Source organism: Melospiza melodia, chromosome 7 (assembly GCF_035770615.1).
Source record: "Melospiza melodia melodia isolate bMelMel2 chromosome 7, bMelMel2.pri, whole genome shotgun sequence".
In the NCBI taxonomy this organism is placed as follows: Eukaryota; Metazoa; Chordata; class Aves; order Passeriformes; family Passerellidae; genus Melospiza; species Melospiza melodia.
This window is the reverse complement of record NC_086200.1, coordinates 16849500-16875135: the sequence shown is the minus strand read 5'-3', so window position 1 is coordinate 16875135 and position 25636 is coordinate 16849500. Positions and strand designations below refer to the sequence as shown.

Genomic DNA, 25636 nt, shown 5'->3' with positions numbered 1-25636 from the left:
TCCGAACTCGGCACGGGCGCTCCGCCATGGCGAGCAGCCGCGGCGAGCGACGCGGGAGCGGAGGCAGCGGCGGGGAGAGCGGAGCCGCAGCCGCGGGAGCCGAGGCGCGCCGCCCCGGGAGAGAGCGAAGCCGCCGCGGGGGGAGCCGCCACGGGTGCAGCGGTGCCTGCAGCGGAGTCAGCCTGCCGGCGAGTAAACAGAGAGCCGAGCGCAGCGGGGGGGTTTTCGCCCGCTCCGACACACGCGCCGCGGGACTGGAGCACTTTTTGCAGCGGGAGCGTTTCTCCCTCCCCCCACAGCCGGCAAAAGCTTCAGTTTAAGACCTAACAGCCTAATGGATGCCTCGGTCTAGGACATAACAGCCTAATGGATGTAACTTTTGTCAGCAAAAGGAAAAGATCCCTGTTGAAATTAAAAAACAAGTGATGGTAAACAAGGAAAGTTAAAGGCACTTTTGTTCTTCCTGGCAGAGACTATGAAACTGGAATCAGCGTACTGTATGCATGGGTCAAATTTCGGCCGATTTGGCTCGGCATTGGTTATGCTGTTTTGAAATCACCTGCATTAACGTAGATTTTAACATCAGAAGCCCGGATGGTTCAGTCAGTGGAACATCAGACTCTAAAATTATATTTTGAAAAGTTTAAAAATGTTAAGATGTGTTGGATTGATTGTATGAGTGAGATGTTGTGAGTGTGCTTTTTGGTATAGAAATGCTATAGCAAACACATGAAGAAAGTTATTTTAGCTTAATATTTTAGAATCAGGCCTGTAAGTAAGTTATAGTAAATGCTATATTTTATTTCTATAGTAAGTTTTATCCGTTGCTAAGTAGTTTAAGTTGAATTATCTATTAAGTGCCGTTAAATGTTAAATACTGTTAAGGTTTAGTTTTGTTAAGTTGATCTCCTGTTAAGTTTAAGTGTTATTAAGTTTAAATAAAGCTAGATTCTGTTTAAATTATATTAGGTTTAGGTTAAGTTAGATTCTGTTAAGTTTGATCTTACATTATTTACAAATAAGTCTGTTATTTAAAGTCAGTTAAGTTTTGTTATAGTTAAGTTTTATTAGAATTAAGAGATTTTACATGTAAGTTCTGTTGATTTAAAAATCTATTAAGTTTAAGTAAAGATAAGTTTAAGTAATGTTAAGATCTATTAAGTTTAAATATTTTAAGTTTAAGTATTTTAAGTATAAGTGCTATTAAGTTTAAGTGATGTTAGATAGATTTATGCTTTTACGATAGGCGTTTATTTTATGGCTTGTGTGCAAAGTGTTGTTGTGAACTTCAGAGAAACCTTGCTAGCTGAAAATACTATTTAATTATTAGAATTGCCTATTCTTATGTTGCAAAGAGTGTAACACAGCTAGCCCATAGAATTTTGAAGCCAGTTAAGTTCTGTTAATTTACAAATAAGTCTGCTAAGTTAAATATTTTAAGTGCTTTAAGTGTATACTATTTTCTCACCACTCCAAATCAACAAAGGACTGAGGTTCGCCCAGCTGATGCCATTTCAGCCAAATGACTAAAGGATTACAGACTGTAAAACTGATTTTGAACTTTTCTGAGAGGCCTGGGGAAGGGGTGGATGTGAAAATCTCAAGGACAAAAAGGATTGTTTTCAGAATTGCCGTTCACCTCCTCTCCAGGTTCGCATGAATGAAAACAGCTAACAGCTGTCTTTTCTTAGTCCAATTACCACCTATCTTGCAATGCCTGATAAGGCCGGACATTGTGGCTCAGCTGGGGGTGCGTTTAACCCTTTGGGATACAACGCCGTTGCCGGACGACCAGAGAACTGATTGACATTATTGAATCATTATCATCTTTCCATATAAAAGGACCGGCAAAAGAGAACTGTCTTGAATGTCACAGCCCACATTGTGCTGCTTGGGTTGCACTGTGTTGTGGGGGTTGTGACAGGACCTTTTGGGTGGATCAGTTGTCACTTTTTCGTTTATGGTGTAATACCTGTAATTATAGACATAACTGAGAACATAATTGGGAGTGGGCATTACAGAATGAAACAGGACTAAACACTGCCTCAGCTTTAGATCTTTATGAATCGCATGAGCAGAAAATCTTGGCTTATTATCGGTGGGAGGTACAGTGTATTTTGAAAAGGGTTAAAGCTCAAAGTGCATCATATATTACCTCTGTCAGGTGTAGAAAACTGGTGCCTTTAACACAACATTCCATTGTAGGGCCTATAAAAGGAGATCCCAATCAGGCATTAGACAACTGCATTAGAAGGTTACAAAGGTGTGGTTTTCGGGCCTCGGGAACAGTAAGGTTAAAAACTGATAAGAAGAAGAAGGTCAAAGTAAAACCAGAAAAATGAGGTTTCCTTTTATTATATTACTTGGTGTAGTGGTAGCTGAAGAATTAAAAGAAACACATTTTAGTCAATCTAGAGATAATGTATGGTTAACACTTGCTAGGCAGATTAATCAGACATCGCTTTGTCTCAGCATTGGAGGAGTTACTAACCCCTTTCGCACATGTTTGGTAGGACTTCCAGTATGGTCTCCTCAAGAATTCTGCAGTTTTATTAATAACCGTGCCTTATGTATGCGCAGTATGGTAAATATTAAATTGCCTAAAGGGTATACTGCCAGTCAGAGTGACGGCTACCGTCAATGCCTGTTAATTCAATCACTTAATATTCCTTTGCATTCTCCACCTGAGGAGTTAGAGCTTTTCGGAAGTGCAAATGCTAGCATGACCAGCACTTCTGACGGTGGGTGGTTTAGCTTTGATTATTCTAATCCTCAAAAGATGAATCAACATACACAAATGTGGGCTACCCTGGATTCAGCTCTAAAGCCAAACATAGTGTCTAAACAACTCTACAACCATTGTAAAGGCTCTAGCATCATAACACCTAAGAAATTACCTACGGGTATATTTCTAATTTGCGGAGATAGAGCCTGGAATGGTATACCTGCTCAGCCGCAGAGTGGACCTTGTTATTTAGGCAAGTTATCTCTATTCCACCCTAATATATCTGTGCTAATGCAATTAAGCCATAAGATAAGCAGGCAAAAGCGTAGCTTACATAATTTAGACTGTAGTCAAATAGGAGATCCGTGGAGTAAATTTAAGCAAGTGATGGTTTCAGCTTTCCTACCATGGGGTGCTGCAAGCAAAGCATTGACTCTAGCAAAACAAATAGGGTGTTGGGCTAAGGGTGAACTGAATAAAACTTCACAGATATTAGATATGTTAACTTCAGATGTACAGAGTGTTAATCACGCTGTTCTACAAAATAGAGCTGCTATAGAATTTCTTACTATTAGCACAAGGCCATGGGTGTGAGGAGTTTGAAGGGATGTGTTGCATGAACTTATCTGATCATTCTGTATCTATTCATGCTAAGTTAAAAGAGCTACGGCTAGGATTCAACAAACTTAAGGAAGAAGAAGGATTAGGTATTGATGAGTGGCTTAAAAGTTTCGGATTGGGACCCTGGCTAAGAAACCTTATAATATATGCTATAGAGATATTAAGTGTACTCTTATTGCTATTACTTATATTACCTTGTTTCTGTAGCTGTATCCAAAAGATGGTTAGTAGGATGATAGAGAAAACCTGGCAAACTAAACTCCTTTCTCTTAAAGAAAAAAGCGGGGGAAATGTCGGGAGTTTAGTTCAAGCATGGCTTAAAGAAAAAGGCCATGAAGGCATACAATTGAGAGAAAAGTAACAGGTAGCTGTGAAGCAGTTCCCAGCCTGACTTCTATAAACAATTAGACTCTTTCGGGCATCACTGTATAAACAATAAAGTTCTCAGGCAGTCTTCTCATAACAAGTGTAACACTCTCTCTGGGAAAAGATGGCACCCTGAGAACAGATGTGGAAGTTTTGGGAACCGTTCATATCACAGTGAGAACACTGGTTTTGTTTTGTGTAAACAATCAATGGTGTAGTAAAACAAAAGGTGTGGTTAGAGTTTTCTCTGTTAGCCTATCATAAACCTGTATTTCAGAATATGCATGAAGTTCGTTAACACTATTATTTAAGCTGACTGATCGATCAATAAATCGAGTTCGATGCATCACAGGATGGTCGTTCTCCCCTCACTTCAACACTGAGGCTTTTCCCCGTTGCTGGGCACAGACTGATGGAGCAGCACTGCTGAACACGGGCACACAGAGGGAGCAGCAGCAGCGGCCTTTGGCCACCTGAGGCTCCAAGGCCCAAACTCTGAGCAGCCAGGGCTGGAAGAGACTGGCAGGATCTGATCCCTGATTCTGGGCCAGGGCTGCACAAATGACCCCGCAGCAGCAGCAGCAGCAGCAGCAGCAGCAGCAGCAGCAGCAGCAGCAGCAGCAGCAGCAGCAGCAGCAGCAGCAGCAGCAGCAGCAGCAGCAGCAGCAGCAGCAGCAGCAGCAGCAGCAGCAGCAGCAGCAGCAGCAGCAGCACCAGCAGCAGCAGCAGCAGCAGCAGCAGCACCAGCACCAGCAGCAGCAGCAGCAGCAGCAGCAGCAGCAGCAGCAGCAGCAGCAGCAGCAGCAGCAGATGTAGCTGACTTTGAGCACAGCCCCTGCCCCTCTTGCCTCCCGTGTGCAGCGGTGTCACAGCAGCCTGAGGCACCTGGGAGCCCCCAGTGCCAGCAGGGACTGGAGATGGCAGCCCTGGGCTCCTGGAGGCTGTGCAAGGAACGGAGCTGGGCACTCCCTGTCCATGGGGAGCTTCCAGATGGAAAAGGCTGCTGTGCCCAGGCAGCTGCAAGGGCACAGAAAGGAGGCTCTGGAGCACTGGATCTGTGCCAGTGCCACAGTCCTGGGCAGCAGCCAGCGAGCCCTGGGGGAACAGAGGGCACAGCACGAGGGACAGAAGCAGGCAAGGGCAGAGACTGGAGAGAGCCAGGCCTGGGAGCAGGAACAGCTGCTCCATTGCGCTCTTGGAGAAAGCTCTTGGCTGGTTCAAAGCGCTGAAAGGCGTGAAGGGCAGAGAGGAGGCCACAGCAAACAATGCTCCTGTTTGCACAGCCTCCTCTCTCCGTGTCCCAGAAGGAATTGCATGGACTGTGTTCTTCTCTCTGAGTCGTCTCGTTCAGCATGAGCAGCTCAGCGCCAGGAGCTGAAGCCTCAGGCCACAGGAGCTGGGCAAGAGGGAACTTTTGGAGCAAAGTAATGCTGCTAAAATAGCCCCTACTGAATGCAGTGGATAGAATCATGGAATCACGGAATCCTCTCTTTTGGAAAAGCACTCTGAGCTCACCCAGCGCAGCCGGTCACCCAGCAGTGCCAAGCCCAGCACTAAAGCACGTCCCTGAAGTGCCGAGGCCTGGACACCAGCCCTGAGTGAGGCCTGGACAGCAGGCCCTGAGCCAAAGGTGGCCTCTGGATGAACCTTCCAAGCAAACGTTATCTTTGTATCTGCTCCCTAATGAAATGGGCATGGATTTTAGCACTGAGATAGATGTAGCCACTCATTAGTGAAACATGTATTGACCTTTGTGTATTTAGAAGCCAGACAAGGCCATGAAATCTGACATCTGGCCTTGTTTGGGGCTGTATGGTCAAAGTCACCTCCCTTGGTTCCTCCTTGAGCCCTGGCCAGGCTTTGGGAGGGACCCAAGAGCAGGATGAAAGCAGATGTTGCCACATTAGCAGTGCTGTCAGTTTGTTCATTCAGCACTGTCAGAGCTGGGCCCTCTCCCAGCGGGGTTGGAGCCTCACCTGGGGCTGGAGGCACCTGCAGGAATTCCCAGTGCCCTGGAGTGGCTCTGCAGCCCTTGGCTGTGACAGCTTCCCCAGCTGCTGTGTGGGTCTGGGGGATGGTAAAGGCTGAGGGTAAATGCTGCTGGATCTTTCTTAATCACTGCAGGCAATCTTTGGTGGGGATGGTTGGGTACATTGCTGAGCTGCTCCTTTTGTGATTCTTTGCTGCTTGGAGCTGCAGTGAATGACACTGATTCCTTCAGTTGGACTCTGTGTCTCTGGTGCTGACCCTGCCCACTGGTAAAACAAAAACTGGCACAGTCTGTCCAGATCCCAAAAAAATGTCACTTGTTCAATGTAAATGTGAGGAATCAGTGCCATCAGAAATTCCCAGCTGGGAAGCCCTTCCCTGGAGTTCCCTGGCTCTGGAGTGGGCTGAGGTTGGAGCCCTGTGTGGGCCGTGGGGCAGTCGGGTAAAAGAAGCTGAACCCCTGGATGTCTTCAAATGCATCCAAAAATTGCACATGGAAAAGGAAAAGACCTTGTGGGTTTGGGCAGACAAAGATGAATTTGTTGAGAGTACATAGGAAACAGCACCTTCAGAAGAAACAATTATGGTTGGAATGCTCCCACATGGAGCAAGAGAAGAAGGTTTTAATCTTGAGCTCAGATGCATTTGTGCAAGTGAAATATCTATATACATAATAATTATATATGTATTTATAGTATAATAAGACCTCAATATATCTATTTATATATATTTATTTATGTCTGTATCTATCTATATTTCTATATCACTATCTATGTATAAATAGATAAATGTATAAAATATCACTATCTATGTATAAAATTATATAATAATGTGAAATAGTGCTGACAATGCTAATTTGGTAGCTTTGGCTGCTCAGGGATGTAACACTAAATACCCTACAGAACAGAATTGGCCAGGACCCTAATGTCTGTGGTCAACTTTGTGAGATTGTATACAACGGAAAAAGGAGGAAGGGATGAAATTGGCTATTCATGCAGGGTGTGCTGATACTGTGATGCAGAGTTCTTTGTCTGTTCCTGTGAAAAATACAGTGATTTTGCCTGCAGGGTTTTTCATGTACCAGACTATGCACGAGCTGCAGGAAGGGTTGAAAGGGTGAAGGGGTTGTTAAAAGAGCAGTTGGAAAAATGAGGAGATGGGAACCTTTGCCCATGGAGAACCCATCTCCCAGATGTGCTCCATGTCCTTCACAATGGCCCACTGGGAAAATGGAAACCCCCTGGCTGTGCATGGCTGACCCCAATTTGCAAATCCAGCCATGGGCAGTGAAACTTGGGCTGCCTGGGAAATTGTTGTGGCTGTGATGGCCCCTGGCAGGGCCAGCCCAGAGGCTGCAGGGCTGGGCCTTCCTGCATTGGAATTCATTAGGAGAAATTCAAAGCAAATGAGAGCTATCAGTTCTGAAACAGGAATTCAGATTCCTCCAGGACACTTTGCTTTGGTAACTGCTCCCTTGGAGCTTGGCCTTGTAAAGTGTTCCTGTCATGGCAGGAGGAATTGATGCAGAATATCCAGGAGAAATTACAGTAATTCTGTTAAACAATAATGAACAAAATTGGATTATTCAACCCCATGACAGGGTAGCACAATTATCAATCTTGCAATTTTAAGAATGATTGTGAAAAAAGGAGATCCACCTCCAGTCACCACCATTTGTGGAGATAAAGGGTTTGGATGCAGCAGCCCTAATAATGGAGCCAGAGTGTGGGTCCAGAGGCCAAAAGGCCCTCCCGAGGCAGCTGAAGGAGCAGCTCCTAGGAAAGACAACTCTGAGTCCTGAAACCTGGGCAGGAACAAAGGGAATGTGTCCCTGCAGCCAAGGATTCTGTGTGAGAACAAGTAGATCTGCCAGGAGATTGTTTTATATGTCCTGCCAGACCAGATCTCCCTGTTTGCCCCAAGGGCCCCTTTGGAAAATGCTCTGATCCACGGGACCCCATGGGAAGGCTGCTGTGACCCTGAGGGACTTGCACAGGAATTCCATCCAGGAGCCTGGGTGCCCCTCAGGGACTGGGACCCGGCCCCTTCCAGCCAGAGGGGAAAGGGTCCCCCAAGCCTTGTTAGCCACAGACAGCATGGGAAAGCTGAACAGCAAAGGGCCTGGGGGCATTATTCTGGAATTAAAAAGGTGCCAGCTCCATGGACAACAGAATTCTTGTTCCTAATTGGAATGAGATTGAGAAAAAAGAATGAGGAACGGTGTCACTAAAGTACTACTGATGTCTGTAAGGTGTACCTTGATAGTCAGCCAGAATCTTTGTCTGCTGCAAACACCTCTAGTGTTTGACCAAGGGATTGGTCATCAAAATGTAATGATGAGTTATGATGGATTGCTGAGCTTCTTTTGTAATTCTTTGCTAATGATGATGTGCTTTGCTGAGCTTATCCTTTTGTAACTCTTTGCAGCTGTGCATGATATAAATGACACAATTCCTTAAGTTGGTGTCTGTGTCTTTGGTAGCGACCCTGCCCACTGGTGAAACAGGGCCCCCTCTTGCCTAAGTGTTCCCTGGCAATGCAAAAGCCCTCACTCCAAAATTCCCCGCTTCCTCCCTGTTCCCCCCTTCACACCCTGAGCATGATGTGCTCTGGTCTGGGGTATGCCCGGGCTCAGTTGGGGTCCCCTGTCCTGGCTGTGTCCCCTGCCCAGCTCCCCCGCAGCCCCAGCTCCTCCCCAGCATGGCTGGACGAGGGGCAGGACAGGCCTTGGCTGTGCTGCAGCTCAGCAAGAACAAAACCATCTCTGCGTGCTCAGCCCTGTGCTCAGCACCCGGCCCAGCAGTGTCTCAGTGCTAGGGGCTGTGCCCTCAGTCCCTGCCAGGGGTTTCCATGGCAACTGCCAGGCCAGGTGACCCAGGTGCCCCCCAGTGCCGGTTGCCCTGGAAACAGTGCCCAGCCCTGCCCCTTTCTGTCTGGCTGACCTGGCCTTTGGCCCTGGCAGTGCCGGTGGCTGCTGGTTCCTGGTGCCTGAGCGGCCAGCGCGGCACAGGGCAGGTGGCCATGGCACAGCCCCCAGCAAGGGATCCCCTCTGGCTCTGGGCACTGACACCAGCCCTGAGCAAGGGGCCAGGGCAGCTTTCCATGGCCACCAACCACCACAATGGGGCCGGGCATTGGTTGCCATGGCATCAAACCAAGGAATGGGTCCCCGTGGATGTTGCCATGGCACCTGGTGGCACCAATTCCAGGTACAATTGTCACTGGAATTGTACCTGGAACAGCCCTGGCACCGCTTTGTCCCAGGGTTGCCATGGCAGCTGAGGACAGCAACAGCTCTGCAGGCAAGTGGCCATGGAACCTGGCTTCAGAAATGGCTCCTTGGGCTGGTTTCCAAAGAAACCTGAACTGATGGGAGTTGCCATGGCACCCAAACCCAGCAGTGGGGTCCTTGCAGTGTCCATGGCAACAGTCCCTTGCAATGGCACCACTGCATGTTGGGATGATGATCCACCCTCACAGCTGGCCCAGGGCAGGTCTGGAGTGCTGCTGGTGGCAGCTTGGGCTTGGCACACACTTGAGGAGGATGTCTGTTTGCAATGGGGAAACTCAGGAGTTTTAGATTGCTTCAAAAATCAAAGAAGGAAAATCCCTCTTTGGCTGTGTGCAGCCACTTCTCCAAGCAAAGCAGGTTCCAGGTGAGTGAGGAGAGACACAATGGGCTTGGGGAAAGTGGAGCAAGGTTGTCCACACTGGCTCAGAGCTCAAGGCACCGCTTCTCTGAGCAGGCCAGGGCTCCTTAGGAGAGTCCCTGCATCAATATCAGTCACTGAATGCTGCAATCACCTCTTGTGTAATAGGAACAGCAATAAAAGACACCCTTTAAAATAGGACTACATATTTCCTTCATGGGCCCACCCCTGGGGTGGGAATGCCAGTTGCTTGTCCAATCAGAGCCAGGGTAGGCACCAGCTGCTAGTGTGTGATTGATTGATTAACATCTGGGCTAATCAGAGCTGGGTTAGCACAGCCCCTGTTGTGTGATTGACAGCTCTGCCAGACCAGGGCTAGGGGCGGGGCTCTGTCCCACCACAAACCTGACCCGGTCCTGGCCCCACACGGGCATTCCGAGCATCCCAAGGTGTCTTGGGACATTGTTCTCATGCAGTCTCTGACAGCGACCATGGTGACAGTACGGAACCTCATGGAACCAAGGGTCAGTTGTGACAATGCATGTCCAAGGACACCACAGTGACACTACGGAACCTCATGGAACCAAGGGGCCATGGTGACACTGTGGTGCCTCATGGAACCAAGGAGATCATTGTGAAACTTGGGGGCCCCAAGGAACCAAGGGTCCATGGTGACCTTGTGCAGCCCATAGTGTCACAGAGTAGCCCCTGTGACACAGCGAGGGCGCATGGAGCCGAGGGGCCATGGTGACACATCAGAGGTTTGTGGAACCAGGAAGCCATGTCGAGGGCTGCTTCTCATCAGCCCCTGAAGCACTGGGGCTCTTGGCTTTCCTTCCTATGGGAGATAACTGTCCTTCTCCTCCAGGGGAGCATGGCCAAAATTTAAATTCCTCCTCCAAATTTCCATATATGCACAGATTGTTCTCAGATGAAATCTGCCAGAAGAGACAGGTCCACCTGCCTTGGCCACCCAGGGGCCACCTCTCATCTGCCTTTGAAACACTGGGACCATGTGCTTTTCTTGCTTAGGGGAAAATAACATCCATCTCGACCAGGTGCTCATGGCCAAAATTGAGAATCTGCCTCCAGAATTCCCAATATCCAAGGATAGCTCCCAGACAAAAGCTGCCAGGACTGACAAGTCTGGCTGGCCTTGGCTTCCTGAGGGCTGGCACTCTTCTGCCTCTGAAACACTGGGACTCTGTGCTTTCCTTCCTAATGAAAAGAACTCTTCTTTCTGTCCAGGCACCCACGCCCAAAATTGATGTTCCACCTCCAAAATGCCCTATGTCCAAGGAGAGTCCCTAAACAAAAGGTGCCAGGACAGACAGGTGTGGCTGTGTTGGCCTAAGGGTGGCCACCTCTCATCTTCTTCAAAAACACTTACACTTGGCATTTTTCTTTCCTATTGGCAAAAACCATCCATCCTGACCCGGTGCCCATAGCCAAACCTGGAATTCTACCTCCAAAACTCTGTACATCCAAGGATTGCTCCCAAATGAAAGCCAGACAGGTCTAGCTGCCCTTGCTGATGGGGGCTGTCCCTCACCTGCATCAAAACACTGTGTTTGATGCTTTCCTTCCTCTGGAAAAGAACCATCCTTCTTCTCAAGGAGTCCAAGGTCAAAAGTGAGATTTCTCCTCTGATATCCAAGGACCCTCCATGACAAAAGTTGCCATGACAATCAGGCCTGGCTGGCTTGGGAGCCAGGACAGGAGCCACCTGTCTCCTCTTTTGCCTTTGAAACACTTGGGCTCCATGCTTTCCTTCCTCTGAAAAAGAACTGTCATTCTTATCTACAAAGAAATGGCCAAAATTGGGATTCCACCTCCCAAATTCCCTATATCCAAGGGTTGCTTTCATACAAAAGCAACTAGAACAGGGAGGTCTGGCTGACTCAGGCCTCTGATGGCCACCTTTCGTTTGCCCCTCAAATATCAGTGTTCCCTGCTTTCCTTCCTATGTAAAAGAACCGTGCTTCTCCTCCAGGTGTCCATGTCTGAAATTGGGATTCCACCTCCAAAATTTCCTATACCAAGGGTCGCTCCTAGGTAAATCTGTCAGTACCGTCAAGTCTGGCTGGCCTTGGCCTCTGGTGGCTGCCCCTGCAACACTGGGGTTTGGTTCCTTCCTTCCCATGGAGATCACTGGGACACTGTTGGGACCACATGGAACCAAGGGGATCCTTGTGGTACCACTGGAGCCCATGGAGCCAAGGGGATCATTGTGGCACCACTGGAGCCCATGGAACCAAGGGGATCATTGTGGCACCACTGGCGCCCATGGAACCAAGGGGGCCATTGTAACACAATGTGGCTTCATGGAACCCAGAGACCATTATGACTCTGTGGGGCCTGATGGAACCATGGAGACCATTGTGACCCTTCAGGGCCTCATGTCACCAAGGGGGCATTATGACATCTCAGGTCCTCATGGAAGCAAGGGACCATTGGGACACTGTGGGGCCCCATGGAACCGAGGGAACAGGGAGCAGGTCTGGCTGCAAGCACTGAGCCCGGCCAGGGTCACGGAACCATCTGCAGGCCCAAGGTGAGATATGAACTCTTTCAGTGCTTCCATCCTCCCTCGAGTCAGAGAAAAGTACAAAGTGCAGGCACATAGAGGGGCAACATGAAGACACCGAAGTCAGTGAAGAGGAAGTTGAGTCCCAGATGGGAGGGATGAGGAGATGTCCTGATCTTGGGGCTGAAATCCTCTTGTAACGCTATGGAGAAGGATGTAACTAATACATCAGACTCTTTTTTTCCCTGTATTGCATTGAAAAGTATGGGGACATGACTTGTTCAGCAAAGGCCTGCATGCTAAAGTAGCAAATGTCAAAGTAGCTGTGATCCCATGAGAAGTTTGAACATGGAAAAAGGGAAGCGTGATGAGATCCTGTGCCTTCACAGGGAGAAGAAAAAGATGTCCTCAGAGATGAAGATGATTTCAGAAATAGATGAGGAGAATCTTTGCTCTTACACAGCTCATCTTTTAACTAATACCCCATAAGTTGACATGGCCCATAAACACAACTGTAAAAGAGCTTCGAAAAACTGGGAGGGATGTCACAGATTTTTCTGGGCAGTTGCTATTCATGGAAATTGAGAGTGACAAGAGAAGTGTCTCTTCTGGACAAGTCTCCGTAGCATGAGAGACAGACTCCTCTCCCTAAGAGAACTCAAGAAAGACTATTCTAGTTGGGGTAAACTGACTGAAAATTCTAGGTTTTTCTCTTTATATTGTCAGTAAGAAAGAAAAGGTTGTAGGGAGAGGAGAAGTTTTCTGAAAGTTGTGTTCTTATTACTCTTTCTTTTAGTTGCTCTTAATGAACTTTTCCTTATACCCTCTTAAAGTATTGAGCCTGCTTTGCCGTTCTCCTAATCTTATCACACAGGAGGAAATGAGTAAGTATATTCTAGTGAGTGCACCGGTAATCAGCCAACACCTAAGCCACCACAATAATTGCTGCATTCTCCAAGAAATCTCAAATTGGTTAACCAAAATCACTACAGAAATATTTCTGATGAACTGCACTAGAGCAGAGGGAAATCAAGGCAGAGCCATAGTTTATCAGGACTTGTTTGATCCTAATGAGCCCCGTGGTGAATTTGGAGCTGAGCCCTGGAACCTCAGGGCCTGAGAGGAGATTGCAGAAACATTTCTAGGAGTCAAAGTCAGAAGAAAACCCCAAAGTGTCTCAAATCATGGATGCATCCCACTAAGGTCCATCCCCTAGACAGGCTCCTCATGGACTCCTTGGAGGAGAGATCTGGAGGCCAGGATGGCACAATAACTTCTCAGAGATTCAGTGTGGAAAGGAAAATCCAGAGTACCTTAAAAATCTTGAGTATCTCAAAGTATTAATGACCCCCACTACATGTCAGTGCAAAGCTCTCAAGGGACTCATTAAAGCAGATAATTAGGACCATGATTGCAGAAACCTCTCACAGAGTCTGTATCAAAAGGGAAACACCAAGTACCTTAAAATAATTGAAGTACTTTAAAGCATAAATGAGCCCACTGAATGTTGTTACTGACAAAGGCTCTCCAGGGACTCATTACAGCAAATAACTGGAGGCCATGATTGCACAAATCTCTCAGAGACTCAAAGGCAAAAGCCAAACCCAAAGTCCTTTCAAAAACCTGCAGTCCCTACAGGGAGAATTAAGGAGCCCCCAAGGGCATTACTGAGCGAGGCTCCCCAGGGACTCCTTCCAGCAGATCCTTGAAGCCCCTGGGATGTGGGCTAGGGGGGGATGCTGAGGGCAGGTTAAGGGGCTGACGGTGCCCAGCCTGGCTGAGGCTGTGCCAGGAGGCCCCAGGGCCTCAGGACAAGGTGTCTCCTCCCAGCCCTTGGTGGCACAGACACTGCTGCTGTGCCCCAGGGCACCAAGACTTGGCTTCTCTTTGTCCCCACCTGTCAGCACTGCCTGCAGTTCTCTGCTCTGCCTGGGGCCTGGGGACACTTTCTCAGTTGTGTCCCTCAGTGGGACCCATTAAAAGTCCAAGAAAGTTTGGAGTTGGATTCTGACTTGGAGTTCTGGAGAGGTTTCTTCAGCTCCCTCTCAGGGAATGATGTTCAGGGCCTGAGCACAAAGCCCCAGAGGCTCATTCAAGTCCTTGTGCTGTGTCTGTGCCGTTGAGCTGTGCTGGGCTCCTGGCACAGAGGCAGCTCCTGGTAACCAAGAAGAGCTTCAAAAGCACATTTCTCTTGATGAACAGCTCTTCTGCCAGCCAGCAGGGCTGGAGCACTGCCTGCAGCCACCCCGGGCACAGCACAGAGGCACAGAGAGCTTCAATCAGTCAGGGCTGGGAAGGTGCTGCAAAGTGCCTGGGGCAGAATCACTGCCAGCCCTTGGCACAGGAACCTCTGGCTGCAGGACAATGCAGCTGCAGCTCCTGGAGCCACATCCTGAAGCTGGAACATCCCACTGCCTACAGACTCTCTGAGTACAACTCTGAGTATTTTTGGTGCAGGGGAGGTGAAATGCTCATCAAACTCTGATATGCTGAGGGGTTCTAATCAGTCATAGAATAATTCCAAGTCAAGGATTTTAACAAAAATGAGAAAATTTCCTAAGACTTTGAAATCAGTTTCCTGCTTTTGGAGAATTGCAGGGAGCGGGGATAAATATTAAAGGTAGGTTATGAATTATTAATTATGAATTTTGACAAGTGTCTGAGGCATCTGAACTGTTACTTTTGGTGATTATAGGGTCACAGGAGATCCCTAATGTGCTTTCAGTCACTCTGCCCATGGACAGCACCAGCATCACCTTTGATGGAGCCAACAGACTCAGTCTGAGCTGTCTTTTCTCCAAGCTGCAAACAGAACCTGCCTCCAGCCAGTGCCCTGCAAACAGGCAGGGTTCTGTCAGGCCAAGGAGAGTGCACAGATATTTGGGGTCTTGTGAGTGGTGACAGGGAGAGATCAGGCACAGGGAAACACCTGCAGGAGGAAAATCTGCAGGAAGCAGAGAGAAGATCAGGCAAGGAGAGAAAGCAAAACCCAGCAATGCTGTGGCAGGGAGAGTTTAGAGATGTGCACAGGACCCCCTCCAGTGCAGCCCCTCCCTCTGAACAAGCCCCCTCCCTCCTGTGCCCCAGCCAAGCCTCTGCTCTCAGGGCCGGGGCTCCAAGGCATGCAGCCCCTCCTGTGCAGGCAGAGCTGCAGCAGAGCCATGGGGCAGCTCTGCAGCCCCGGGCCCAGTTCCCTCTGCAGAGCACAGGGCTGGGAGCAGCTGCCCGGCCCTGGGGCCTCTGGCAGGAGGCACAGCTGGCTCAGGGTGACGCTGTCCCCAGTGCCTGGCTCTGGGCAATGCTGTCAGTGCAGCCAGGGAAGGAGCTGCATCTCCCTTCATCCAATGTCAGCATAAGGACACTTGGAAGTGTCTCTGAGATTTCAGTCCAAGCTGGGAGCTCCAATCCAGGGTGCAAACCTGTCCTAGAGCATCGCTGAGTTATAAGATTGATGGGGAAAGGCAGAGGTGTTGTGACACAGAAAATGCTGCTGGGTTGGAGAAATGAGCAATATGAGGTTTTGGCTTCAAATGTGGAGCTGGGCTGTGGTGGATCCATTTGCTCTCACCGGGACCTGGTGACATTATAGGGGAATCATTGGAATGTGACCCCCCTCCACCTGAGAAAGGTTAAAGCCCAGAGAATCTCTGAACAGGTCCGAATGAGAGACCATCTACCCTCACTTTCCATTCATCACTTTACCTCACAGAATGCACTCTGTTTCCCTGGAGGGAGCAGAAATTCTAAGACTTTCTGATATCCAAGAATAGCAGCAGAGAAAGGGAGAAGCTTTTGAAAAGAACCCCAGATCTCAAAAAAAAAAAAAAAAAAAAAAAAAGAGTGTGTGTGTCTATTCCAGAGGAGGGTATATGGAAAATGGCTTGTATTTTGGTGACAGGTATCTCCTCTAAATCTTTGCTGTCCTTTCTTCATGAAAAGGTCCCCATGGCCAGCGGCAGCAAATGTCCAACAGCAGCTCCATCAGGCACTTCCTACTTCCTCCTGCTGGCACTGGCAGACACACGGCAGCTGCAGCTCCTGCACTTCTGTCTCTTGCTGGGCATCTCCCTGGCTGCCCTCCTGGGCAACGGCCTCATCATCAGCGCTGTAGCCTGTGACCACCACCTGCACACACCCATGTTCTTCTTCCTGCTCAACCTGGCCCTCAGCGACCTGGGCTGCATCTGCACCACTGTCCCCAAAGCCATGCACAATTCCCTCTGGCACACCAGGGACATCTCCTATACTGGATGTGCAGCCCAAGTCTTTATGATTTTTTTTTTTCTTGCAACAGAGCTTTGCCTCCTGACCATCATGTGCTACGACCACTACGTGTCCATCTGCAAACCCCTGCACTATGGGACCCTCCTGGGCAGCAGAGCTTGTGCCCACATGGCAGCAGCTGCCTGGGCCAGTGGCTTTCTCCATGCTCTGATGCACACAGCCAATACATTTTCCCTGCCCCTGTGCCATGGCAATGCCCTGGGCCAGTTCTTCTGTGAAATCCCACAGATCCTCAATCTCTCCTGCTCCAAATCCTACCTTAGGGAATTTGGGCTGCTTGCTGTCAGTGTCTGTTTATCATTTGGTTGTTTTGTGTTCGTTGTTTTCTCCTATGTGCAGATCTTCAGAGCTGTTCTGAGGATCCCCTCTGAGCAGGGACGGCACAAAGCCTTTTCCACCTGCCTCCCTCACCTGGCCGTGGTCTCTCTTTTCTATAGCACTGGCACATTTTCTGACCTGAAGCCCCCCTCCATGTCCTCCCCATCCCTGGATCTGGCCCTGTCAGTTCTGTACTCAGTGGTGCCTCCAGCCCTGAACCCCCTCATCTACAGCCTGAGGAACCGGGAGCTCAAGGCTGCCGTGTGGAGACTGAGGACTGGATGGTTTCAGGAACATTAAACTGCTGGCCAGTATTTGCAAATCACGTGTAATTAAAATAACCTTTAATACTTCTTGTTAGTTTCATTTTGGAGGTTCTTTGTCCTTGTATAAAATTTTAAATATTTTCTACAAAGTGATGTCATTGTTTGTGCCAACTTGGTGTTGCCAGTGCTGCTGCCATGGCCCTGCCCCGCTGCCCTGGTGGCCCTGGTGTTGCTGCAGGGCCTGATTGCTCTCGGGGCCGGGCACAGCCCTGGAGGTGGCAGTGCCGGGCTGCAGCAGGGACAGGCCATGGGCACTGCTGGGGCAGCGCTGACACCTCAGGCCAGGGCCTGGGGGCTCCAGGCTCCTTGCCCAGGCTCTCTCAAGAACACACCCAGGCCAATGCTCAGCACAGAAAACCCCTGTGAGCAGCCCCAGGCTGGCCGTGGGCAGGCTGGGGGCAAACAGCATGGCTGGGGCTCTGCAAGGGCCCTGGGGCAGATGGGAAGGAGCAGCAGAGCAGGGCCTGATCCATCCCCAGTGCGCTGGACAGCCCAGGGCAGCGTCCCAGAGTGTCCTGATGGAGCTGCCAACAACATCCCCCCTCTGCAGCCCTGGCCTCTCCCCCAGCTCACACAGGTGCCCCATCCTTGCAGGCACAGACACGGCAGCACTGGCTCAGCAGCCCCTGTTTGCATTGCACACAGCAGGTGGGAGCACCCCCATGCTGTAGCTGTGGGGAAATGAACCTGAGGGAGCACAAATGCCATCAGCCCCTGGGGCCAGCAAGGGCTGGGGGACACCAGGGAAACCACTCAGCTTTGTCCTGGCCTCTGCAGTCAGCCAGGAAGTTTGTTCCCATCAGCTGGGAGTTTCCTGTGCCACTGCAGACGCTGTTGCTCAGAGCCAGCGCAGCCTGGCAGCCACTCCCAAAATGCCCTGAGCATTTCCTCTGCTTCACCTTGGCTTTCTTTACATTTCGTGATACAAATTTCTTCTAATTCCCCACCCCAGGGGACCCAGAACTAGAAACAGCACTCGAGGTGCTGCCCAACCAGTGCCCAGCACAGGGAAAGAATCCCTGCCGTGCTCCTGCTGGCCACACCATTCCTGATCCAGGCCAGGAGCCATTGGCCTTCTTGCCCACCTGGGCACTCTGCTGGCTCATGTCGAGCCTGCTGTCCATCAGTCCCTGCAGGTCCCTTTCTGCCTGGCTGCTCTCCAGCCACTCTGACCCCAGCCTGTAGTGCTGCAGGTGTTGTTGTGGTCAAATTGCAGGACCCGGCACTTGGACTTGTTCAACCTCACCGTGTTGGATTTGGGCCCTGGATCCAGCCTGTCCAGGGCCCTGTGCACAGCCCTCCTACCTCCATCCTCCATCAGATCCAAACTCACACCCACTTTGGTGTCATCTGCAGATTTGCTGATGTTGGACACAATCCCCTCATCCAGACCATTCCATTCAGACATTGGAATCCATGCTTCCTTGCTCTGACCCCTCGGCTATCCTGTGGGTGCCCTGTGATGGCACTCAGGGTGATCTGTTCCATAATCTTGCTGGGCACCCAGGTCAGGCTGATAGGCCTGGAGTTCCCCAGCTCCTCCTTCCAGCCCTTCTTGGGGATGGGCTCACACTGGCACCTGCAGTGCTCTGGGCCCTCCCTGCTGAGCCAGCACTGATGGTAAATGATGGAGAGCAGCTTGGAGAGCTCATTCACAGCTCCCTCATCCCCCTGGGATGGATTCCATCCCATCCCACACACCTGTGAGCATCTGAGTGGCTCAGCAGGTCACCAACTGCTTCCTCCTGGATTCCAGGGGCTGTTCTCCTTCCTGTGCCCATCTACCAGCTCAGCAGAGCACTTGTCCTGAGGTCAGCCTGCCCTAATATCTAAAATTGAGAGAAAGAAGATGTTAAGTAGCTCTACCTTCTCCTTATCTTTAGTTTCTATATTCCCCACTGCATCCTATAAAGAGTAGAGGTTTTCCATACCCCATGTTTTGCTATTAATTTAATTGTGGAAACGTTGTCTTTTTTTCTTCACAGAAATGGTCAGGGTAAACTCCAATTGAGCTTTCACCTCTTGACTTTTTTTCTGCACGACTTCACAACATCCTTAAACATTTCCTAAGCTGCTTGACCTTCTGTCCAAAGTTGATGCACCTCTTGTTACCCTTGAGTTCCCACAAAATCTCCATGGCCAGCCAGGCCAGTCATTTTCTGCACTAGCTCATTTTTTGCCACACTGGGACAGGCTGCTCCTTCCCCTTAAGATTACTTCCTTGAAATATGTCCATCCTTCCTGGACCCCTTTGTTTTTAAGGGATGTTTTCCTTCAAAAAATCAGGACCTGAATTGGTACTCCCAAAATCAAAATCCATAACAGGTCAAAGTCTGCCCTTCCTAATTCCAGTGTAGAAGTTTTGTTGCTGCCCCTCCTTCTTTCCCAGAACGTTGAAAACTTGATTATTTCATGGTCACTGTGCCCCAGGCAACCTCTGAGCCCAACATCTGCAACCAGCCCTTCTCTGTTTGTGAACAGTAGCAGACAGAGCTTTCCTTGGCAGTGGGAGTGTTACCAAAAATTCAGTAAAATAGAAACCTCCTTAACACCAATGCAGCATTAAAAAGCAGCATTATTTATTCAGGGGAATGCACGGGGGACAGCTCCTCCCAAAGCCATGCAGGCTGAGTAAAGGAAAGTTTCTGTTTACATTCTGTATATTGCACACATATTCATTGATTTTCCCAGACTAAACATAAATATGATAATGGTTTCCCCAAAATCATTCACATATTTCTCCTCCCCTTCACCCATGTGTTGTTCTGTCTTGGGGTCTCCCTGGTGGTCCCTGGTGGTCGTGGACCCCAATGTTCCTGTGGGCCTGGCTGAGCTGGCAGGACACTGAGGCTGCTGAACTTCCAGTTCCCCTTCTCACACAATGGGCATTGTGTGGTTTCCACAGGCCTGGGGTTTTGGAGAACAAGGTCCAGGTGTCAGCTCACCTGGTGGAGACAATTTATCATCTGGTAACATGAGGTAACAGAGTGGGCTTTGACATCACAGAGCAGGTTATGTGAGGTGTTTGAGCAGCTATGACATCATATACTGCCCCTGTGACATCACAGAGCCATCTGTGACATCAGAGGGCAGAGGTCTGACATCACAGAGCAGACTGTGACATCACAGAGTTGGCTGTGACATCAGAGACCAGCTGTGTGACATCCCAGCAGGGCTGTGTCAGGTCACTGGGTTGGTCACACCACCCCAGCTCCCCCTCACTGTTTCTCCCAACAAGTCCAATGCTGTTCATGCCCAGCAGGGTCCCTGTCCCCCGGGATCCCCCTGGCCCACCTGACGCCACAGCCTCCACCAAAGGATGTTCCACAGGATCCACCCCAGAGCCCGACAGGGGACAAGGGGCCAGGACATCAAGACTGTGTGACCAGGACATCAAGGACAGGGATTATCCAGGTCACTGTGGCCTAGTTTTGGCTCCCCAGGACAGGAAAGATGTCTGGCAGCTGGAGCAGGGTCTGGGAAGGGCCTCCAAGGTGGGGCTGGAGCCCTTGGGCTGTGAGCAGAGGCTGAGGGAGCTGGGCTTGTCCAGCCCGGAGCAGGGAAGGCTGAGGGGCTCCTCATGCCAGCCTGGCAGTGCCAGCGAGGAGGGGATGGAGAACACAGAGCCAGGCTCCTCACAGGGGGCTGGGGGGAGACAAAAGCCAATGGATAACAGAGGAAAGAGGGGAGATCAGCCACGGCATGAGGAGATGAAATGAGTCAGGCTGCTTTCAGCTTTTCCTCAATACCAAGAGCAGCCTGACCTCCCATCTCCATCCACCACTGAGAACTTTGCAAATCAGGAATAGTTTGAGCTGTTTTTCCCGCACTCCAGGATGAGCATCCTGATAGAACTTTTTTTGAACAAGAACTTAATTGTTTTTATATCTATCACAGAACCACATTTGTCTAAAATTACTTTTTAGTATGGAAATCACTTATGGATGGTGGACTCATCAGGTACTGCTGAGACACTATGCATAGCTCAGGGAAGAGCGTGATTGTTAGTAAATTCTGTCCTGTTCCACTGTGGTCTGTTGGCCATGAAGAGAAACTTTCTGTGCCTCTGAGCCTCACCAGTTCCTGATCCCTCAAAAGACAAAAACCTGATCAGTTGTGGCTCCCTCTCCAGTGGTGGCACTTGGACATCCCTCCACATGCAGAATAGAGCTCCCTTGTCCCAGAAAGTCCCTGGCAATGCAGGGATGAAGGAAACAGGACAGGCTGTGGGGATCAGGGGCAGGGCAGAGCCAGGGAGGAGAATGACTTTTGCATTTTACAGCGCTTTGCCTTCCCTTGGCTTTGTTGGCTGTCAAGAAATGAACATCCCTCTGTGTCTCAGGCAGCTCCTTCTCAAGGAAAGCAGGTGGGAGCTGGAGCCAAGGAGCTGAAAGCTGCAGGTGCAGCCTGGGCTGGAGGGAGCTCAGATTTGCACAAGGCTGCTCTGAGTGCCAGGGCTTGAATGGAGGTAATGGTGTGGTGGGGGTAGGGACAGAGTCTGATTGATTGTCCGCCATGAAGGGTCTTGATTTTCATATCTACGTAAACTGCATGAGGAGGTACTTGGATTCAGTGTCAGCTGGAGATAGGACGTATCAATTAATTGACAGGGAAAAAAACCCTAAATTTGACCTAAGTAATCGTTTCTCACTGTCTTTTAAAATAGAATCTATTCAACTTGTATAGACTACTGGAATTTGTCTAATTAACCACAAAAGATTTGAAAATTAAAATCAAATTACTCCCAGGGGCTTGCCTTATTAAGGTGTTCTCAATGTTAATGAGCCCTGGGACACTGAATTCCTGCACTCAAGAGCTGAAGGCTGAACAAACCTCTGGAGCAGGAAAATTCAGCAGCAGCCTCCAAGTTGCTGAGGATGTTAGCAGCCCCCACTGAGGCCATCCCATCCCAGAGATCGTGGGGGAATGGGCAGACAAGGAGAGCGTCCCTGGGGCTGGGGCAGCACAACTCAGAGGCAGCAGCGGCTCCAGGTGGGAAATGGAGTGTGGAATGTGGCTGGGAAAGCCCTGCCTGGGCTGGGCCAACCAGGACACACAAGCCCTGAAACCCCATCTCCCAGACAACTCTCTCAAGGAGACATTTAAAAAGATTTAAAATTATTTGAGTATTGTGACTTTGACTCACTGGAGAAATACCAACAAGAATTTCTCAGGAGCTCAGAAGAACTTTAGAAAATCAGAGAAACTTTGGCAAAAATTTTTCATGGCACTGTAGTGATTTTGGTTTGTAATGATGTTTGAGTTCCTGGGATTTTTGAAGTAATGTATAGATGAGTGTGGTGGGTTTTAGTGTCAATTAATTATTTATGTATTTCTTTTTTTGTGAGATATGATTAGGAGAAAGGTAAAGTAGCCTTAAAATTTTAAAAGGGTATGAAGAAAATTTTTTTAAAAGTAACTAAAAAAAAAGGTAGTAAGAATTAAAGACTTTAGAACACTTATTTTTGTTTACAACTTTTTCTTTTTACTGACAATGTAAAGAAACTAAACTTAAAATTTCTCGTTGCTTTACTCTTTCTAGACTAGTCTTTTTTTTTTAGATTACTTTGGGAGGGATGTTTTTCTTGGTAAATTTATGGAGATTTTTTTTTTACAGGAGGAAAAAAAATTTTTTGTGGTACCTAATTTTGTCATGGATAACAGTTGTCTGGGAAATTGTTATTGTGAAGTTGTTTTTATTGCTACAAGCTTTTGTACAGCTTGTTGATGGGCCATGTTGACTTATGGGGTATTGTTTTTAAAATAGTTCTTTAAAGGTAAAAGTTTTCTTAATTTACTTTTAAAATTATTTTTATCTCTGGGAATATGTGTCTTCTCTTGGAGATTCTGGATTACTTCTTTTTTCCCCTGTTTAAACTTTTTATGTAATTACAGTTATTTTAACAGTTCTTGTCTTTTAGCATGGAGGTTTTTCTTTGATATTAATTTGAATTTTTTCAATAGTTTTATGTGTTTTAATGAAAAATAATTTTTTGAGATTTAATTTCTTCTTTACTGACTTTGATGGCTTTGTGTTGTTTTTTTATATGCTTGCATTTTGTTTTTCTTTTACTCGAGGGAGGATTGAAGTATTGAAAGGGTTAACATCTGACCTGTCAGTATCTTGTGGTAGAAGTTGTGGTTGGGTTAGGATTGGTTTTATGGTCCATTTTTGTGAGGTTTTGTGTTTAATTTTGGTTGCAGGGTTATTTTGTATGGGTTGTGGGTTGTAGGGGTTTTTGATTTTAATTGTCTTGGGGAGAGGGGACTTGATGGTAAGATTCTAGTAGCTGTGGCTAGCTTTGTTCTGGTTGGGGTTTTGTAGCCTCTTTTGTTTTCTTGTTTGGTAGTTGTTGGGGTTAGGTTTGGTTAGAGTGGGGCTGATGGGGAGGGGACAGCCTGGGGAGGGGGGAAGTGGCTCAGCCCACAGCAGGGTTGCTTGGCTTGGTTTGGTTTGGTTTGGTTTGCTTTTCTTTGCTTTGCTTTAGTTGAAATTGAGGCTGGGGCCGGGGCTCACTACTTCTTTGTTGACTGGAAAAGAAAGAGGAGGTTCCTGGGTTTTTTCATCTTTAACATTTGTGTTTCACAGAGGTGTGTTCAGTATCTTAGTGGTTTAACAGGTTGTCAGTTACACAAAAAGTTTTGTATTACTTTTTAAAATTCTTCTCATGTCAAACTATAACAGACTTTGAATCAACATAAAACACTTCTCAAGGCATTGACTTGGCCCATTCAACTTCACAAACTCTAAGCCTGTTTAATTGAATGTTACTCAAAATTTGCAGGAGCACAGAAACAGAAGAAGAAGACACAGAAAGAGAGAAAAACATAAAAGATTTAGAGGAGCACACACATAGCTACCAACTCCTGGATTCCAGCACTGTTCAGATGGAAATTCCAAGAGGAGTTAGGATGCAGAGGTGTGCATGCCTTGTGGTCAGCCTTAAATACACCTTGGTTTTCCTGGGCCCTTCCCCCAGGTGGGCCTTGGGCTCATTTGGTCCCTCAGGAGCTGGGCTGGGGCTGCAGAGGTGGCTGTGGAGCATTGCCTGTGCTGTGCCAGGGACTGGCAGCCACTGCTGGGCTGGGATAGAGGCTCTGGGGGGATTGGGGTTCCAGGGCAGGGCAGGGCTGGGCTTACAGGGCAGGGCAAGGCTGGACCTACCCCTTCTTCCTCCCCCACACATGAAATGTTTCCAGCCAACAATCTCCTCCAGTCTGTCACAACAGGCACTGTTGGAGGTAAAATCCCAATTCTGGGCATGGGCACATGGATGAGAAGGACAGTTCTATTCCATAGCATCAAGCCCCAGTGTTTGGAAGGCAGGTGAGAGCCTCACTAGGCCTAGGCCAGCCAAACTTGTCATGAATGGCAGATTTTGTCTGGAAGCATTCTTTGGAGATAGGGAATTTTAGATGTGGAAGCCCAGTCTTGGCCATGAGTGCCTGGAGAAGCAGGACAGTTCTTTCCCATAGGAAGGAAAGCACGCTGCCTTCCCCAGTGTTTCAAGGACCAATGAGAGGTGATCCTTGTTAAACCATTGCCAGCCAGACTTGTCCTGGCCATATTCCTATGGGAACAATCTCTGGATATAAGGAAATATGGAGGTGAAATCCCAATTTTGGCCACGGGTTCCTGGAGGAGGAGGAGAGTTCTTTTCCATGGCAAGAAAAGCATGGAATCCCAGTGTTTCAGCAGCAGATGAGAAGTGACCCTCAACATGCCAAGGTCAGCTGGACCAGTCAAGTGGCCCCTGGGAGGCCAAACCAGCCAGACCTGTTCTGTGTTCCCTTAGTTTTGTGAGGCCCCATAGAGCCAAAATGGATTCATGCGGCCCCACAGTGCCAAAATGGTGCCTTGTTTCCATAGAGTCCCACAGTGTCCCAATGGTCCTTTGATTACAAGAAGTCCTGTAGTGTCAAGTGGTCCCTGGGTTCCAGAAGGCTCTGCAGTGTCACAATGGTGCAAATGATTCCATGAGGCCTTGCACTGTCACAATGGTCTCTGTGGTTCCCCAGGCCCCCACAATGTCATGTGACTCCTCTGTTCCATGAGCCCTGCGATGTCACAATGGACTTTTGGACCCTGGGGGTTTGCAGTGTCACAATGGTCTCCTTTGGCTCCACAGTGTCACAATGGACCATTGATGACATCAGGCCCTGCAATGTCACAATGGATGTTTGGTTCCATGAGGCTGTGAAGTCTCTTAATGGTGTCTGCGTGGTTCTAGGAGGCCTTGCAATGTCACAATGGACCTTTGGCTCCGTGGAGTCTTGCAGTGTCACAAGGGTCCCTTGGTTCCATGACACCCCAAAGGGTCACAATGGCCTCCACTCCATGCTTCCATGAGGCCCCACGGTGTCACAGTGGTCTCTTGGTTTGATGGAGCCTCTCAGTGTCACAATGATCCCTACATTCCACGGAGTCACACAGCATCAATACGGTCCCCTTAGTTCCATGAGGCCCAGCAACGTCACAGTGGTCTCCATGATTCCATGATGCCCCACAGTGTCACAATGGTCCCTTGGTGTCACAGGGCCCCACAGTGTGACAATGATCCCTTGGTCTCACAGGGCCCCACAGTGTCACAATGGTCCCTTGGTCTCACAGGGCCCCACAGTGTCTCAATGGTCCCTTGGTTCCATGGCCCTGTGCTGCTGCATTCCGTCCTCCCCTTCTCAGGCAGCCCTGCCAGCTGAGAAATGCTCCTTGGGCCTCGGCCTTGGCCAGCAGCCCCTGGGCTCAGCTCCTCTGCAGCTCATCACAATCACTGTCTGCTCCAGGCACTGCTGCTGCCCAAACAGCTCCTGCTTTCTATAGGATCAGCCC

At 48.9% G+C, this 25636-nt stretch overlaps 1 protein-coding gene across 1 annotated transcript in view; it reads left to right on the top strand.

The window, feature by feature from the left end:
- Positions 1 to 16228: 16228 nt before the first annotated feature.
- The window catches only part of LOC134420885 (olfactory receptor 14J1-like), a gene marked incomplete at its 5' end in the record, with an annotated part of 59816 nt that continues 50408 nt past the window's right edge, over positions 16229 to 25636 (top strand). Inside the window, one exon of the mRNA XM_063161296.1 lies at positions 16229 to 16681. Coding sequence (XP_063017366.1) covers positions 16229 to 16681 — 453 coding nt within the window. The remainder of the gene's footprint in view (positions 16682 to 25636) is intronic.